A 17,031-nucleotide genomic window follows, 5' to 3' on the forward strand; every position below is an offset into this window, starting at 1 on the left:
CAAAGCAGTCAGGCATCGGGACGGGTTGCCCAGGGAGGTGGTGGTGTCACCATCCCTGGGGGTGTTCAAGGAGAGCTTGGATGCGGTGCTTGGGGACATGGTTCGGTGGGTGACATTGGTGGTAGGGGGCGGTTGGACCAGATGATCTGGCTTTTCCAACCCTAATTACAGGATTCTAGAATTCTCTCCCACCACCCCACCTTGCTGCCCCATCCCCATCACCCCATCCCACCCCAGCCCTGCCACAGCCACCAGCCCATCACCCCCCAACACCAGCCCCACCACAGCGGGGTGACGCGGGGCTCTGACCCCTTCACCCACTACCTTATCCCCCCTTCCTCTAACAAGGCCATTCCACGGGGGCACCCCTCATGCCACCCTCCCTCCTCCCCGTTGTCACCAGGAGCCCCGGGGGGACGGGGGCAGAGCTAACGGAGCCTCCCCCCGCTGCCCCCCGGGGCCGTGCGAAGCGTGGGAACAGCCCCAGCGCGTTAATTAACCATTAGGGCGAAGCGCGCCATGAGGCGCCGCGCTGCCCAAGATCTCGCCGCCGATAGCGCGGGTGCCTGCCGCAGCACGTCGGTGCGCCCGGCCGCGCTCCCCCCGGCCCCCCAAATGGCTCCGGGGACAGGCTTGGTCCCGTGGGGCCCGAATGGGACTCCACCGCCTCCCTCAGGGCAGGCCTCGTGGCCGGCCTCGCAGGGAGGGCATAAGCAGCCACAGCCTCACTCAAAGTGCTCCGGGCAGCACCGAAGCGAGGTCAGCTTTTTTTATTATTATTATTACTCCGGAGTAATTAAGGGTGTAATTAATAATCGCTGCCCCGGTTGCTCGAGCAGGCTCAGCCCGACACGGGGCTGGGCTGAGGATCCCCGGCTTCACCCACAGCCTCCCCAGCGCCGTCCCCAGCCCGACCGCGGCTCCTGCCCCTCTGCCGGCCTCGCGGAGCCGGGGACCGTCCCTGGTTAGTTACTCTGAAGGGCTGCCCAGCCTTTTAACCCCAGTCCCCGAGAAATTTCCGTCGTCCCAAGGAGAATAGCTGCTCGCAACCGTTTGCTAATTACACGTATGGATGTCAATTAATTCATTTAGCTAATTATCCGCTCCGTGAGCGTCACGCACCGAAGAATCGTAAAAGACGGGCAGGCGGTGATGGACTCGGAGGTGGGAGCCACGGTGGGGACGCACCCGGGCGGTGCGACGGCTGCAGGCCGTAATTACGGCACCGCTCTAATTGCACGGGAAAAACACCGAGCCCGGCCTTGAAGCATTTGTTGGGAGCACAGGTCGAGCACCTGCAGTGTCTGCAGCGCCCTGCAGCATTTCCCACCTCCAGCCTAAACCTGGGCCCGCCGCGTCCCGCAGCGTCAGGTCCGGATGCTCGGTACCCGCTGGGACCACCCGTGCGGTCCCCGGGGCGGCCGCTCCGAAGCCTCGTGATTTTCATTTACCAAAGAAAGCGAGGCCTCGTTTCCTGCTGAGTTTGTTTAATTATTTCACCGCTGCCTTTCCAGTGCTGGGTGTGCCCGTGAGGGGCTTTGATCGAACTCCTGTGCGCTGATGGCCAAAGGTTCGCTTATCGAAACATGTAAATAAAAGGCAAACACAACAACACCTCCCGAAAAGCTCACAGCCTGCGCGGCTACCGCGGCGACACGGCAATTTGCATTTTCTTCCCTTGTTTCGGGAAACTTTTTTTTTTTTACGATCCCAGCCAGATCTGCCTCAAATGCAGTGGGGCCAGTGAGCGTCCGAGGAAATTGGAGCAGCTCCGGGGGCTGCGGGGGAAAGCCAGCGGGCAGGAGTCCGTCCAGGTGCGTGCCGTGCCCGTGCCCGCTCGGACGCGGTGCCGTGGGGAAGGAGGGCGCGGGGAGACGGGTGCCGTGCCCTGCAGCACCCCGTGCCGGAGCACAGAGCTCCCCGGCACCGCCCTGGGTAGGGGAGCTTTGCGAAGCGCTACCTTAAGAAAAGTTGAGCGCTTATTTAAAAGGAAGCAGGGGGTGTGCGCTGGCTGCGTCCCAAGGGCAGCGCAGAACTGGCCTCAACACCCGCACCCCGGCTGCTGGCCGAGCCCAGCGCCGCACGCAGGTGTCCGGACGCCTCTCCTCTTCCTCCTTGCTCTCCTCCTCCTCCTTCTCCTCCTCCTCGTCTTCCTCTTCCTCCTCACGCCGCTCCACCGCTCTGCAAATGCTCAGCTTCTTCTGGCTGAGGTGAGGGCAGGGGGGACCCGGGGGGGGTGACGGGGACACGAGGGACGGTGCCACGCGAGCGGGGCGAGACGCCCTGTGCCACCCCAAGGAGTTTTCACGGCGGGCGTTGGAGCAGTGCCCGCAGTGCCAGCGCTGCAGGGAGAGGGCCTGGGGGGGAAATCCCTCCTTGCCCCGCTGGCCTGGGGGATGCCCCCTTGCCCTTCAGGCTGCCGGTGTTGGGGCTTTGCACCGAGCCGTGCCGTGGGGACAGGGAGGGGGACGCTGGCAGGGAGACGCTGCACGAGCCGGAGCCGCCTGCTCCTAACAGCCCCGGGGCTGTCCGGGGGTGTGGGCAGGGATGTGGGGGCACCGGGGGCAAATCGGACTCCTTGTGCTTCAAAGGGGGGCAGATATTTGGGAAGCGTGGGCACGGGGCTGCTACGGGGCCGGCTGGGGTAGCGTGGGTGGATGGATAGGGCTGCATGACACTGTGGTGCTCTTGACCGTGGTGGTCCCAACCGTGGTGGTCCCAACCATCATGGTCCCAACCGTGGTGGTCCCGGCCGTGGTGGTCCCGGCCGTGGTGGTCCCCTCCCCAGAGAAGCCGTGGGGAGCAGGGAGGTGGGCAGCAGCCACGTGCCGGGCAGTGCTGTCGGGTGTCCCCCCATGTGTGCCCTTTGTCCCTGGCCGTGTTGGCGGCACCCGCAAGGGTTCACGCTCACCTCTGCTCCCTCCTGGGGCTGGCAGCAGTGCTGCTGGGGACCTTTGTCCCCTGCAAAGCACCCGGGGGACTTTGGCCCCGTGCCGGGGCAGCTGCGGCCCCATTGCCCCCAAGGCTGGGAACGGGCAGGGATGGGGCTGGGGGCTGCGGACACTGCCAGGAGTGAAGCAGAAGGAGGAGGAGGATGAAGGGGCCCCAGCTGCTCTGGCAGCACTGAAGGCTTCCCATGGGCTGCAGACGTACAACCTACAGCAAGCAGCCCCGTCCTTGCAGCCCCCACTGTGCGTGGCCCTCAGGGTGCACTTTCCTGGCCCGACGCCTCGCTTTGCTCCACGAAGCCCCCGGGGAAGGCATGACGAGCGGTCCCAAGAAAGCTCTCGCAGGGTGCCGGGAGCTCACCTCTCCGCCACGGGGCCCTCGCTGCCCAGTCGAGGCGGCAGGATTTCCCTAAGTAGGTCAGGTTAATTTTTTTTTAACGCGCGCAGATTTCCTCGTTACCATGGATATTGTTCAATTACACACCGATAATCCACCCCCCGCCCCGAGAACTCGTGTCGCCACTTTCCTTCCCCCCACTTTTTTTCTTTAGGCATTCCCAGGAACGGGTAAGGGCGCACCGCGGGGACGGAGGGGAGGTGGGAGAGCGAAGGCGGACGAGGGACATCTCGGCTAGGAGCTGGGGAAGACGTTTCTGAGCCGCTGGGAGGACAGACGTGTCCAACACGTGCCCAGGCCCCAAGGGGGCCAGCACCAGGGATCCCCCGACTGCTTGGGGGTGGCTCACGTGGGGGCTCAAGGACTTGGGGACCTCTGTGCGAGGGGAAAACGAACAAACATCCCCATTTTCCCTACTATCAACTGCTCCCTACTATTTTTCCCTACTATTCAACTCAGACTGGCTTCGTGGACACACAGCACTTGGCACCCCCCTCTCCCCAGCCCCACACCCCAAATCTGTGGGGCCGTTCGCGTCCCTCTGTGCCTCTCCCCCCTCCTCAGCGGCGCAGGAATTGAACGTGGCAGGAGGAAGGAGAAATATTCCACTGGAAGGCTTTTTTACTTTTTTTTTTTTTCCAAGGCAAACTTTATTTTTTTGGTAGAAGTGGGTCACTCGAGGGGTGACAGAGGAAGAGCAGCGCCGCCGGGGCGATGCATCCCGTTGCCATGGTGAGCCAGGGGCTGCATCACTCAACAGCTTTCCCCATCTGACAGCTGAGTAAGACGGAAGGTTTTAATGAGGACAGACACTTGCAAGCTTACTTTCAATAACCTCCCACCCTATAAATACCCTCGGTCTGAGCGGCTCCGGGTCTCAGGAGCGCTTCCCCATACGGGGAAGGCGGGCGCGCACCCCAAACAGCCGGGGGATGCAAAGCAGGTGGCTCTTTTATCTTCTGGTCCCCTTCCTGCTAACGCTGGAACGAGCAAGGTGACACCAAGGGTGCCATCGGGGCCAGGAGCAGCTTTGGGTTTCCAAGGCACGGCGAGCACGGTGTTCTCGGCGTTGGCCACCGCGGCCGTGGGGCGGGTCGGGGCCACCCCTGGCCACTGCCACCGCCTCTGCCTGCAGTGAGCCACCCCCGGGAGCCCTCGGTGGGGAGCAGGGCTCGGCGTGGCCTGGGCTCTGTGCCGGGAGCAGCGGTGTGGCCGGGGACGGGAGCATCCCACGTGCTGCCGTGCTGTCAGCGTGAGCCCGTCCCGCTGCCAAGGACACCTCGGCCGTCTTGTGACTGCGGCAGCGAGATACACGGAAAGTATTAGCGGGGCGTCACCAGCTGCGGGATCGGCCCGGCACCGCCCCTGGGCTCAGTCCAGCGCCCCAAAATAGCCGGGAGTCTTTCCAGCAGACCCGCGAGTGCCGGGCCTGACCCCTGGGGAATGGCAGGTGCGAGCCCAGGCTCTGCCCTTTTGGGTTTTAAATCCCGCAGCCCCCGGCTGGGGCATGGCGGGGGGCTGGCGGCCTGCAGAGGAAGGGACGTCAGTGTGGGGCGCAGGGGGTGGGGGGGACACCCTGCAGCCAGCACCCAACGTGTACCCGTGTCTTGTCCCCGCCGTGCTGGCCAGGGACAGACCCTACACAGACAGACCAGGGGGGTGAGGGTGGCTGAGCCCTCTCTGCTCTTGCTGGATGTCGGATTCTGTGTCCGAGGCTGGGCTCCAGCTTCCCCCATCCGTCCTTGGTGGCCGTGGGTTCGGCCAGGACCACCCTGCGAGCGTCCCTGGTGCCTGGGTGAGCCGGTACGGACAAGCCCAGTGCCAAACCCAGTGCCAAACCCAGTGCCAAACCCTGTGCTGATCCCAGTGCTGATCCCAGTGCTGAGCCCCTTCGTCACCTTTTGTCTGTTTACAAGCTGCTGGCAGCAGCCTCCGTCCTGCCCACGCCGCTCTGCTCCTCTGCTCCCACTCGCGGGTTTAGCCGGCTCCTTCCAAACAAAGTGCCCAGCCCCGAGAGCAAACAGCCCCGCAGCCGGCCGAGCCCTGCTCCAGCCCCGCAGGGAGCCACCAGCAGGGCTGAGCCCCCGGGCTTTGGCTAACAGGGAATTCAGGCGATGCAGAGTGGCCGAGCCGTGCCCTGTGTGTCCCGTCCCCCCGAGAGCGCTCCAGCACCCAGCACTGGTGGTGCCGGGGGTGCCCCCGGAGCCCCTTTATGGCAGCGCCCCCAGCCCCCGGCTTGCTGTTCCCTTTAACCCCAGCCCGCTCTTCTCCTTTCCAGGTGTCTTTTAAAAATGGTCAAGGGGAGCATAGTCCCTGAAGACATCCTGAGCTTCTGTTGCAATGGCCTCCAGGTACCCCGCGTGCCGTGCCCATAACCCCGGCGCTCCCGGCGTGGCTGTGCCGAGCACCCCGCACGCTGCCTGCCCCCCGTGGCCACCGCTCCCCACCCCACAGCTCCCGACCCCAGGAGTGTCCCCAGCTGTGGTGCGGGGCCGGGGGGATAACACGGCATGGTGGCTTCTGCCTAAAACTCCGGCCAGGCTTGCTGCTAACTTCGCTGCAGAAATCTTTGGAGCTCTTTGCTGGCAGGCACCCCAGCGCCTGCCGGCTTCCAGAAATAGCCGTGTCCTTGCGTGCTGCCCGGGTGGGCGCCCTGGCATGCTGCGAACCAGCCCGGGGGGCTCGGGGAGGGGGCTCGGGGGCTGCCGACGTCCCCGTGGGACGGGGCGCCCTCCCCGTAGGGCTCGCTCGCCGCCTTCGCTGCCGTCCCCGCCGAGCCGAGGTTTTGTGCTGTTTCTGGGATGTCTTGGACCAGTAGCTATGGAAACAGAGGTCTCCTGCTAGAGCGGCTGCGGAAAAATGCTATTCTGAGAGGCGAGCCCGGGATGGGAGGGAAGGCTTCGCTCCCAGACGTTTACAAAGGCGGCGGGGGAGAGCCGAGGGGAGAAGGAGCCGCTGCCGTTGGGATCTTGCATCAGGGGCTATAAATGGAGGACGCGGTTGGAGCGTAAAGAGGAAGGAAGCTGTGTAACGAAGCCCAGACGGCTCTCGTGTCTCCTCGATTGCTCACGGGGCTAACTGAGTTCATCCCTTGTGTAACACAGCCCACTGGGTGTAACGCAGCCCCCTCGGTGTAACACAGCCCACTCCGGGGCTGATCCGCCCCCCTGACGGCCCCGCGGCCATCCCAGGCTCTCCAAAACCGAGCCCTGTGCCGAGCCCTGTGCCGGCCGAGCCCGGAGGCTGCTGGGGAGCAGACCTGGCCCCCCACCACCCCGAACAAAGGCGCCTTCCCCCGATAACACAGCTCCAGCACGGGGCTGAGCTGGGGGGGGTGAGATCCCACCTGGTGGGTGTGGGGGGGATTTCTGGGGGGGGAAGCGACCGGGTCAGCTCCTGCGCTGCACCAGTGCCGATGAATGGCCTGGAAGCTTGCTCCGAGCAGCCAAAGAGCTCTTTTTTTTTTTTTTCCTCTTCTTTTTGCTGAGGTCTGTGAAATTCCTCCTGGTTGCCCTGCTCCCTGTTGCATTCAGAACATTTTTATCCGTTTCTCCCCGGCGATCGGCTGCTGGGTGTCCCTGGTGCCCAAAGCATCCCGCTCCGCCGGGCAGGGGCTTGCACGCGTCCGGGGTCCCGGGGGGGGTTTTCTCCCATTTGTGCCGCTGGAGCAGATGCCCTTTGCGCTGGCAGATCTCCCCGCACGGCCAAAATTTGGGGATGTGAAAGGCAAACAGCGGGGCTTGAGGGTCACACTCCCAAGGTTCAGCATCCCCCCCGAATGCCCGGTTCCTAACGAGGCCGGGCTAACGACCCGCAGCCCCGTGCCAGCATCTCGCCCCTCCGCCGCAGGGCTCGACCTCGCCGCCGCCGCCGTGCAGCCGGGACCCGGGGGAGCGTGAGGAGGCGCCGGGGGCCATGGGCGGCCGCAGCCCCACAGAGGTGCAGATGAGCCAGCTGGTGCTGCCCTGCCACACCAACCACCGCGGCGAGCTCAGCGCCGGGCAGCTGCTCAAGTGGATCGACACGGCCGCCTGCCTCTCGGGTAAGGTGCCCGGGCGCCTCTAACCCACGGGTGGGTTTTGGAGAGCTCGGCTTGCCCCTGGCACCCCGGGGCGGGGGGAGGAAAACTGTGATGGAGGACACTTGGAGCTGCACGGGGTGATGGAGAGCAGAAGGGACAGGCGGATGCATCCTCCCGCGGGGTGAGCGGGGCCGGAGGGCAGGGTCCCGGTGCTGGGAGATGTGGGGCTGCGTGCGGGCGGCAGCGTGCCCGTCCCTGCCCCGCTGCCCACGGCGGCGCTGACGCCAGCCGGGCCGGGCACGGTGCCAGCGAGCTGAGTAATGAGAGCGGCCGGGAGCAGGACGCAGGGGGAGGAGGCTCGCTCTGCAGCGCACGCGGCTTCGTGGGGCCACATCAAATGCAGCAGCTGCTTCCCCCCCCCCCAGACACTTCCCTCTCCGTAGTCAGGGTGCAGCCAGAGCCAGGGCAGCAAGGGCTGGCTGCAGGAAAAGTGGGCTGCCAGGAAAGCGGGGCAGTTCTGCGGTTTCGGGGGGGGGGGGTTCTGTGGTCCTGAGGGCAAGCTGGGCCAGCACCATGGCTTTACAATATTTGTGCTGCTGCCATCAGCTGCTGCGCATCTCCTCGGCTGGGGCCAAACCAGCAGCGAGGCAGAGCGATGGGGCTGGGAGCTGCAGCACGCCCACCCCGCGGGGCGAACCCTGGGCAAAATACTCACAAATCCCAGCGGGGAAAGGGGCAGAGGCAGGAGCAGGGTTTTGGAGGTGTCCGTCCCCCCCCCCCAGACACGAGGCAGAGGAGCAAAGCACGCCGCTGCGGGTTGCTGACGCCGTTTGTTTTTCCTTCCCAGCCGAGAGACACGCCGGCTGCCCGTGCGTCACCGCCTCGATGGACGATATCTATTTTGAGCACACGATTAGGTAAATGCACTGCTTTAACCCACTCCCGTGGCCGGGGCGTGCTCCTGATGCCACAGCGCGGTCGGGCGAGCTGGAGCCGGGCTGGGCAGAGCCTCACCGTGCCCAGAGCTTCCCACCTGGGTGTGCAGAGCACCCTGCTGCCACATCCAGTGCTGTGCTGAGACGCACGGTGCCGGGTTCTTGGCACCTCTGTCTTCTGCCCAGTGGCAGGGCTGGACGTGAGCAAGCGGTGTGATAAAGCATCCACGAACCCAGCCAAACCTGGGAAACTCACTCCGGGTCTCACCCTCACCCCCAGGCAGCTCTAACCCCCCACTTTTGTCACCTCACAGCCGCTGCTGGCAGCCGGCACGGCTGAGGACGAGCTGCCCCGTGCCGTGACCGTGTGCCGCCGCGGCACCGTGGTGTGGGGACGTGGCACGGCAGGGTGCTGCTGTGCAGGACGGATGGAGCAGGACAGGGTGCCGAGCAGGGAGGAGGCAGCAGAGGGACCTTGGGGCCACCCTGGATGTGGCCCCATGTCCCGTGGTGCGGCCTAACACCGCATTATACTGGCAGGGATGCAACGTGGGGCCACGTGAAGCCCGAGGGAGCTTTGGGGAGCTGCAGGTTGCCTCTGTTATTTGTCCTCCTCCATGCCCGGGTCTGTTGCTTAAACACTAACCAGCTGCATGCCGGGTGCTGCGCATCCCCCAGCCCTGCCCTGTGTTCCTGCCTCCGTCCCTAACCGCCCGGTATCTTGCTCTTTCTTCCCGCACCAGCCAGACGTATATAAACACCCCCGGGCAGCAGCGCGCGAGGAGCGGTGTCTGGTACGGACGTTCGCAGCCCTAGAGTAGCCGGAGCGGCCGGCATAACGCAGCGCTGCCGTGAGTTGGGAGCATTAACCCCACTGACACGGCCTCGGGGCTGCTGGCCTAACCCCGCTAACGCCCGGGCACGCCGCGGCCGGCGTCCGCTCCGGCCAGAGCGAACTCGCAGAGCTTCGGGGGCTGGGGCTGCCCCTGGGGCCGCTCGAAGCCAGGAGTCGTGCGTGGGGAAGGCAGAGGTTGAGAGGCTCTCCCCATTTCTGGTTTTGAGCCCTTGACGGTGCAGACTTGTGGAGGCAGTAACAGGGCTCATTCTTCCACTTGGTTTTCCAGCGTTGGTCTCTTTCAGAGGACGAGGAGCATTCCCCATCTAGCCATACGCTTAGCAAAGACTTTTTCCTCTTGCTGCTGCCAGTGAGCTGCATTTGCTCTTTGCTTGGTCCCAGCCTGGCGTGCGTTAGGCTGCAGCTGCTTCTGTGTTTACCCTGAAGCCTACTGAGGGCTGGGAGGGTTGCTCCAGCAGTTTGCTGCCAGCAGAAGTTTCAGGCCCGAGACAGGGCAAAACAACGCCCCTGGACGCCCTCTGCCTCCTCCCGGCACCGCAGCGCGTCGGTCGCTGCTGGCCCCGCGAGTGCTCGGGGCGCACACGGCTTCGGGGCCGCTCTGGCTGCTGCCAGCCGAGGGGGTCCCCGTGCGTGACCCCAGATGGGAGGACAGCAGGGGCAGGAGGAGGACAGGGCACTCACACACCTCTGCTGGGAGATGCTCGGCACTGGGGCGCGTGCTGTACATCCGTGGGACGTCCGCCTCCACTCACCTCTGTGCCCCTTCCCCTCTCCGTGTTTTCCAGCGTGGGGCAGGTCGTTAACATCAAAGCCAAAGTGAACCGAGCCTTCAACTCCAGCATGGAGGTTCGTACGGCACAACCCCTGTTCTCCCCCCTGCCTGCCCTCTGCACCCTCCTGAGCACCGTACCCGCGCGTCCCTCGGGGCTCCAGCTCTGCCCCTCATCCCACGCAGCTTTTTGATAAGCACCCTCTGATGCTCGGGCACCAAACCGCTCCTCCTCTTCCCTGCTCGGCTTCAGGATCCCAAACACCCTGGAAATCTCTGCGCTTCACGCCCTGCTTTAAATGCAGGCTCGCCCGTCCTTCCATGGGGGGGAATATTTGGGGTGAGGAGCCCCCACAGGCGCTTTTGCATCCCCCCCTGCCCCGTGTCGGCGGTGCTGTGCCTGCATGCTCGCCCCCCCGGCCGCTCACCCCGTGGCTCAGGGTCCCTTCTGCTGTGCCCCCTGCCAGGTGGGCATCCAGGTGAGCTACGAGGACCTGTGCAGCGGGAAGCACTGCAGCATCTGCAAGGCTTACGCCACCTTCGTGGCCCAGGGACCCCCCGGCACCAAGGTAAGCGCTGCTCAGCCAGCCCCCGCGCCCGGCCAGCAGGGAACCGACCTCTGCGGCAGGGCCCGGGGCTGCTCCCATACCCACGGTGGTTTTGGGTACACGTTGGGGTGCTGGGGCTGTGGCACGGAGGGCGCCTGCCTTGGAGGCAGCAGCAATGGCACGTCCTCCACGTTTCCCTCTGGCCCCTCCAGCTACAGCACAGCCCAGCCATGCTGGCAGGAGTTTGTCCGGCCCCTCTGTGCTTGGCTTGGGATGTCGCAGGGGTGCTGCCCCGCACAGGGCACCCACCCCATCCATCCTCCGTGCCCAGGTGAAGCTGAAGCCACTGGCCCCGCAGACAGAGGAGGAGAAGATCGAGCACAGCATCGCCGCCGAGCGCCGCCGCATGCGGCTGGTCCACAAGGACACCCTCAAGGATCTCCTCACCCGCAGCCCCCGCGAGACCGGTACCGTGTGTCCCCCCTCCCCGGGGTGGAGCAGAGGGAATTGGGGTGCGGGGTGCGGGGCCAGCCGTGGTGCTGAGCCCCCTGGTACCCCCCCGGCAGAGCTGGAGACGCGGGATGGCAGCGTGGTGGTGCCGGCCGAGAAGACGCGGGTGGAGAGCGTGGAGCTGGTGCTGCCCCCGCACGCCAACCACCAGGGCAACACCTTCGGCGGGCAGATCATGGCCTGGATGGAGAACGTGGCCACCATCGCGGCCAGGTGCCCGCAGGGGGTGGGCAATTGGGGGGGGGGGGCTGCAGCTGGGTGCTGGGGACCCTTGGGAACTGGCGGGGTGGCAGGGATGGGGCCCGGCACAGCGCAGGTGGGGTGGGCACACGGGGTGCAGCACGGCAGGGAAGGGCGAGCTCATGGCACGTGCGGGTCCCCTGACTCTGGCCGTGCTGGGAAGGGGTCGTACGGGGTCCTGGGGCGTGGATCCCATGGGATAACCCCCACCCCACAGCCGGCTGTGCCATGCCCACCCCACGCTGCGCACCATCGAGATGTTCCACTTCCGCGGACCGTCGCAGGTCGGGGACCGCCTGGTGCTCAAAGCCATCGTCAACAACGCCTTCAAAAACAGGTGGGTGCCTTCAAAGACAGGTGAGCCCCCCAGGCCCCCTCCCGTGGCCCCACACGCCTCACCCCTTCTCTGCCCCCTGCCCAGCATGGAGGTGGGGGTCTGCGCCGAGGCGTACGGCCAGGAGATGTCCGTCAGCAGAAGACACATCAACAGCGCCTTCATGACCTTCGTGGTGCTGGACAAGGAGGGCCGGCCCCGCACCCTGCCCATGGTCGTGCCCCAGCCGGGGGTAAGGACCAAAGCCCCCCAGTTTGTCCCCAGATTTGTCCCCTCCACGGCGGCTCCGGGCCCTGGGGAAGCGGCAGACAGCTGCCGAGCCCCGAAAGGCTCCGGCGGTTTTGTGTGCTCCAACTCGCTGCAAACCAAACGGTGTTTTGTTGGGATGGAAATCAGATTGCTCAGCGGCAGTGAATTAAATCGATCGCTCCCTGTAACTGCTAATAACGTAGCAGGCCTGCCCGAGCAGAGGGGGAAACGCGCTGGCCATGCGAGGCTTCACAGAACGTTGCCTGCAGGTTTGAGCTCATCGTTCCTGTAATCTAAGGGAAAGAACGACAACCCACCAGGTTGTTTTCGCCTTTCAAAGCATTCTAATCCACGATTTGCTCAGATCCAAATATTTTCCAAGGGATGCCACACAAACACGGCAGCAAAGCAGGCGGCCGTGCGTCAGGGTAAAACGCAGCGTGAGCAGCACAGCTACAGCCTTGTGCTGGGCTGAGCTGTGTCGGCACTCCTGGTTTTGGGGCCTTAGAGCCGGGATTTCTCTGTCCTGCTTCCACCAACCCAGCACATCCCACATCGGGGCAGGGTGTACCAGGATTTCCCAACCCCCTGCTGCTGGGGCTGCAGGGACATTGCCTGGTGGGCTCCGTGGCCTTCCTCTGACACACCGAAATGGTTCTCGGTTAACCTCCGGCAGGATGGGGCTTCACCGTTCACCCCTTTGCCGCTGAATGTTTTCCCCAAAAGCTGCATTTTTACCCCCCTTTCCCCTTACCCTGCTGTGCTTTGCCCATTGATCAGGATGGAGAGAGGAGGTACAGGGAAGCCAGCGCTAGGAAAAAGATTCGGCTGGACCGGTGAGTGGAAAAAGCAAGCGGGGACGGAGGGGGGGAGAGAGGGGAGATGCCACCCCCAGCGCTGGGGAGCACGGGCACAATTTGTGCCCCCCCGTAAGAGCTGTTCCCCTCCCGCAGGAAATACGTCGTGTCCTGCAAGCAGACCGAGGTGCCTCTGTCCGTGCCCTGGGACCAAAGCAACAAGGTAGGGAGCCTGCGGGCCGCGCCGCCTCCCGCCCGTGCTGCCTGGGGCATCCCCAGCCGCTGACACGCTGCCCTGCCACAGGTTTACCTGAGCTACAACAACGTCTCCGCGCTGAAGACGCTGGTGGCCAAAGCAAACTGGGCGCTTGCCAGGGAAAAGGAAAAGGTACCGGCCCCTGCCCTGGCCCTCGGAGCTGCCCCCAAAATGGGGACATGCCGTGGGTGCGTCCCAGCCCTGCCCTGTGCCCCCCAGGTGCAGATGTACACGCTGGAGGAGGACAAGTTCCTGTCCTTCCGCATCGAGATGTCCGTCCGCATCGCTGCCGGCCAGGCCTTCTCCCTGCTCTCCGACCTGCGGCGCCGGCACGAGTGGGACAGCCACTACGCGTGAGTGCTGCGGGACGGGAAGGGGAAGGGACCCCTTCCTAAAAGCACGTCCTGAACGTCCCTTTGGGCTTCCCTGGGAGCAAGCATCTCCCCTTGGAGCTGTGGATCTGGGGTCCCCCCTTGACTGGCTGTGGGTGCGCAGCCCGTCACCGCTTCTCCACGTGTGACCGGCGCCCTCGTGCCCCGCAGGAGCGCCGAGCTGGTCCAGCAGGTGGACGAGGACGACGCCATCTACCACGTGGTGAGCCAGACGCTCAGCCACGAGAACAAGCCCCAGGATTTCGTCATCCTGGCATCCCGGAGGAAACCCTGCGACAAAGGGTGAGCAGCGGCCGGCAGCGTCCCCGTCCCCGTCCCCGTGGCCCATCTCACCTCCCGCCCTCCTCCCCAGGGACCCCTACGTGGTGGCCTTTCGCTCGGTGACGCTGCCCACCCACCCGGCCTGCGCCAGCTTCACGCGGGGCGAGACGCTCTGCTCCGGCTTCTGCGTGTGGCCCGAGTCGGAGGAGACCAGCAAGGTGAGCGGCTGCAGCCCTGCCCCGCGCGCCCCGGCCCCGGCCTGGTGCCCGGCCCTAACCCCCCGTCTCCCGCACGCCGCAGGTGGCCTACTACAACCAGGCGACCCCGGGGTACCTCGCCTATGTCACCACCAACGTGGCGGGGCTCTCCTCCGGCTTCTGCGCCACCTTTGAGGCCTGCGAGAGGTTCCTGCTGAAGAACAAGGACGACCTGATCGCGCCCCTCAGGGACCTCTAGGCCGCCCGGGGGGCTTGGCGGCTGCCGACGGACGGACGGACGGACAGGGGGCTGGCGAGGAGGACGGGGCACCTCGGCGCTGGGACGGGGCGCTCGGGCCCTGCCTCCCCGTGGAATTTGGCCCGAGCGAGGTCGGAGGGACGAGGACGGAGGGGCCTCACGGGAACGCGTCGCCCTCACACTGACATGTCCCACCTGGCCTTTCTTTCTTTTTCTTTCTAATTTTATACGCTGCTGTACAGGACTTGATTTTCTAGTTCGATTAATGCTACTTGAATCTTTGTAGGATCCAAACTCTTCCCCAGACTGATATATATATATATATTTTAACTCTTTCTTTATGGGGAAATGTTCTCACGGCAGCGGGGTGGGCACAGACACGGAGGTGCCACTGCCCCCCAGCACATCCCAGGCCAGGACACGGCCCTGGGGCCCTGCTGCCCCTTGGCTCCCTGCTCAGAGCAGAGGGCGATGGACACATCAGGTAGAAAATGGGATGTTCTCGCAGCTGCAGTGGGGTTTTGAGGTTATCTTGGCTCTGGGCAAGCTGGAAGCAGAAGCTGGGCTGCCACCGTGCTGGAGCCGTGCCTCTCCCACATCCAAAAACTCGGGTTTTCCACCCAAGATGCTGACGGGATGCCTGCGCTGAGCTGAAATCCCGATCCCATCAGGCTGCCCTGTAGTCCCGCTGCCAACCAAGGCCTTGGGGACATGTGGAAGGGCAGCAATAAAAATGCATTAAAAGGGAAAAATATATATATAATGACCTGTGCATCTGCTCGGGGGTGGCGGCGCCGCTGCCCAGCCATCGAGCGCGGGGCGTGGGGAGCAGGTCACGGACACGGGGCCATGGACTCGGGGCTGCTCCACGCTGCTGCTCACAGGGATGGGGCTGGGGGGGGCTCGTGCCCGGTTGCTTCCCCCGTCACCTCTGTACCCAGTCCCCAGGAGGGTGCTTTGCCCCCAGATAAACCCGGGGGCACCGGCCAGATGCTCACAGCCCTATCGCTGCCATATCCCAGCTCACGGCCATCCCCTGCGGGGCCTCTGCCAGGCTGCCACCTCCCCCCGCCCCGTTATCACACGAGATAAAGGTGTTTCAAGCTGGATGTGGCACCAGACATTCAATTTTTACTGAGACTTCTTATCTCCCCCAACTCAGGGCAATCCTGCCCCTTTATCAGCGGGATGCGAGCCACCCGTTCCGCTTATCGCTAGGGATTGCTGCCGCTGGATTAAGAGCAGGGAGCGATGCTTCTGCCACAACATTAAACTTTAACTCACCTCTCCTCCTGAAGCATCGCGCTTTTACCTCTACGAGGCTGCCGTCAGCCTTGGCCTGGGGTGCTGGGGGTGGCACTTCCAGGTCGTCCCCAAACGCTCCTGGTAGCTCCTTCTCTGCCACCTTCCTCGCCTGGTGCCAGCATGAGGTTTTGGGGTGCTGGAGGGGAGCCAGAGTGGGATTCCCCCAGCAGGGCACCGGGGACTGTTCCCTGGGGAAGGTACCTCCTTAATACCCGCAGCGTGGGCAGGTATTTTATATCTTTCCCCCTTTTATTGACCCTGCTTGCTGCCAGGGGTCAGAGCGGGCTTTGGCCGGACTTTGCTGAAAGTCCACCCAAACCAGGCAGTGCCTGGGTGCTGACGCAGCGCCCCGCACCTCCCCTATAAAGGGTTTGGAGATCGGGTTTGCAGCCCAGGTGGGGCGGCTTGGCTGACATGGAGGGACCCGGCCCCAGCCAGGGCACGATGCTGACCAACGCGGAGCCCTCCAACGCGGTGAAACTGCTGCACCTGCTTTTCCTCTCCACCTTCTGGGGAATGCAGATCTGGGTGACCTTCGTGGCAGGTAGGTCGGGGTCCCCACACGCTCCTCGCCGCGGCTCTGTGCCCGGGACCCATTTGCTCTCCCCCCCGGCAGGGCTCGTGATGCGCAGCCGCCTCCCCCGCCACACCTACGGCTTCATCCAGAGAGAGCTCTGCCCCTACTACTTCCACATCGGCTCCACCTGCGCGTTCCTCAACCTGACCCTCTTTGCCATGTACCACCCCAGCGAGCTGCTCAGCGAGGAAGAAACTACCCAGGTAGTAGCCTCCTGCTTTAAAAGGCGAGCTGGCTGCAGCCCAAAGCCCTGCCCCTGCGGGGGCCCGCTTCATTCCGCTCTGCTGCGGCTGCTCTGCGGACGGTGACGAGGCCCACACGTGGCTTTGGTTAAAGCAAGTTAGCCTCCAGCTTTCTGCGAGCCTTGTTCAGAGGGTTTGGGGAGAAATTTCACCCACCGCGTTTCACAGCGGGCGTTGCTCCCCTTGCAGATCATCGTCTTCTTCGTCTGCGTGGCCCTCTCCGCGCTGAACACGCAGTGGTTTGGGCAGGCCACCTCCGACATCGCGGCGGACATGCACCGCATCGAGTGCGGCCGCGGCCTGGGGCAGGAGGTCGGGCTGCTCGCCGGCGAGTCCTGCCAGCAGCTGCGCGCCTCCGACCCCAGCTACGGGCGGCTGGCCCGGCAGCTCGCCCTCTACGGCGCCGCGTCCGCCCTCTGCAACCTCTGCTGCATCGCCTGCAACGGCTTCAGCCTGTACTACCTGGCTGCCCGCCTCTCCGCCTTGTGAGCCTCTCTGCCACTGCGAGGCGACCCCGAGTTTCGGAGTTTCGCCATTCTGGGAGATGCCTGTACTGTGTTCGTGCATGGCGCAGCGATTTAGAAATAACCAAACAGAACGCCCGACTGTTTACTTTATTTCGTGCTGTCTGAAGCCAGAACTGGAAAGAGAAAAGCCCTCCGTGACCTAAGCAGAAGCTGTTATGGCTGAAGAGCTTTTTGAGGCCCTGTGAACTTGGTGTTTCGAGAAGTGCAGCCACTGTTTTATCAGGGCAGCTTAGGGATAGAGAAATTTGAGATTCAGAATTAATTGTAATTAAAGTGGAAGCTCCTAGAGAAGCGCAGGAGGCTATGCTGCCACTACCAGTTAAGGGGATGGATAAGGCTGTTGGGTTGGGGTTTACCGTTTGTCACTCGCTTTTAGTATTTCATAGGGGGAGAAAAAATTATCACCTCATT

General features: G+C 64.1%; 2 protein-coding genes across 6 annotated transcripts in view; both read left to right on the top strand.

Moving 5' to 3' along the window:
* The window catches only part of ACOT11 (acyl-CoA thioesterase 11), a 19,987-nt gene extending 5,266 nt beyond the window's left edge, over positions 1 to 14,721 (top strand). For 2 of the 4 annotated variants that reach the window (XM_035332994.1, XM_035332995.1), the window contains exons 2-19: positions 2,103 to 2,210; positions 5,624 to 5,696; positions 7,195 to 7,387; positions 8,214 to 8,283; positions 9,045 to 9,095; positions 9,943 to 10,003; positions 10,394 to 10,495; positions 10,806 to 10,941; positions 11,041 to 11,197; positions 11,442 to 11,561; positions 11,646 to 11,790; positions 12,588 to 12,643; positions 12,761 to 12,827; positions 12,909 to 12,992; positions 13,080 to 13,213; positions 13,403 to 13,534; positions 13,605 to 13,731; positions 13,814 to 14,721. In XM_035332994.1, the coding sequence (XP_035188885.1) occupies positions 2,103 to 2,210; positions 5,624 to 5,696; positions 7,195 to 7,387; positions 8,214 to 8,283; positions 9,045 to 9,095; positions 9,943 to 10,003; positions 10,394 to 10,495; positions 10,806 to 10,941; positions 11,041 to 11,197; positions 11,442 to 11,561; positions 11,646 to 11,790; positions 12,588 to 12,643; positions 12,761 to 12,827; positions 12,909 to 12,992; positions 13,080 to 13,213; positions 13,403 to 13,534; positions 13,605 to 13,731; positions 13,814 to 13,969 (1,972 nt within the window). In that variant the 3' untranslated portion in view covers positions 13,970 to 14,721. The remainder of the gene's footprint in view (positions 1 to 2,102; positions 2,211 to 5,623; positions 5,697 to 7,194; positions 7,388 to 8,213; positions 8,284 to 9,044; positions 9,096 to 9,942; positions 10,004 to 10,393; positions 10,496 to 10,805; positions 10,942 to 11,040; positions 11,198 to 11,441; positions 11,562 to 11,645; positions 11,791 to 12,587; positions 12,644 to 12,760; positions 12,828 to 12,908; positions 12,993 to 13,079; positions 13,214 to 13,402; positions 13,535 to 13,604; positions 13,732 to 13,813) is intronic. The other 2 variants (XM_035332996.1, XM_035332997.1) reach the window with 2 other exon arrangements.
* Positions 14,722 to 15,625: 904 nt separating this feature from the next.
* On the top strand, positions 15,626 to 16,824 carry TMEM205 (transmembrane protein 205). Of its 2 annotated transcripts, none has more exons than XM_035332964.1 (3): positions 15,626 to 15,818; positions 15,888 to 16,054; positions 16,283 to 16,824. In XM_035332964.1, the coding sequence occupies exons 1-3, from the start codon at positions 15,689 to 15,691 to the stop codon at positions 16,580 to 16,582; spliced, it is 597 nt and encodes a 198-aa protein (XP_035188855.1). In that variant the 5' UTR covers positions 15,626 to 15,688; the 3' UTR covers positions 16,583 to 16,824. The 2 variants fall into 2 exon arrangements, with proteins under 2 accessions (XP_035188855.1, XP_035188856.1); XM_035332965.1 differs by having other exon boundaries at positions 15,645 to 15,818; positions 15,891 to 16,054.
* The last annotated feature ends 207 nt before the right edge of the window (positions 16,825 to 17,031 follow it).

Source organism: Oxyura jamaicensis, chromosome 8, assembly GCF_011077185.1.
Source record: "Oxyura jamaicensis isolate SHBP4307 breed ruddy duck chromosome 8, BPBGC_Ojam_1.0, whole genome shotgun sequence".
Classification (NCBI taxonomy): Eukaryota; Metazoa; Chordata; class Aves; order Anseriformes; family Anatidae; genus Oxyura; species Oxyura jamaicensis.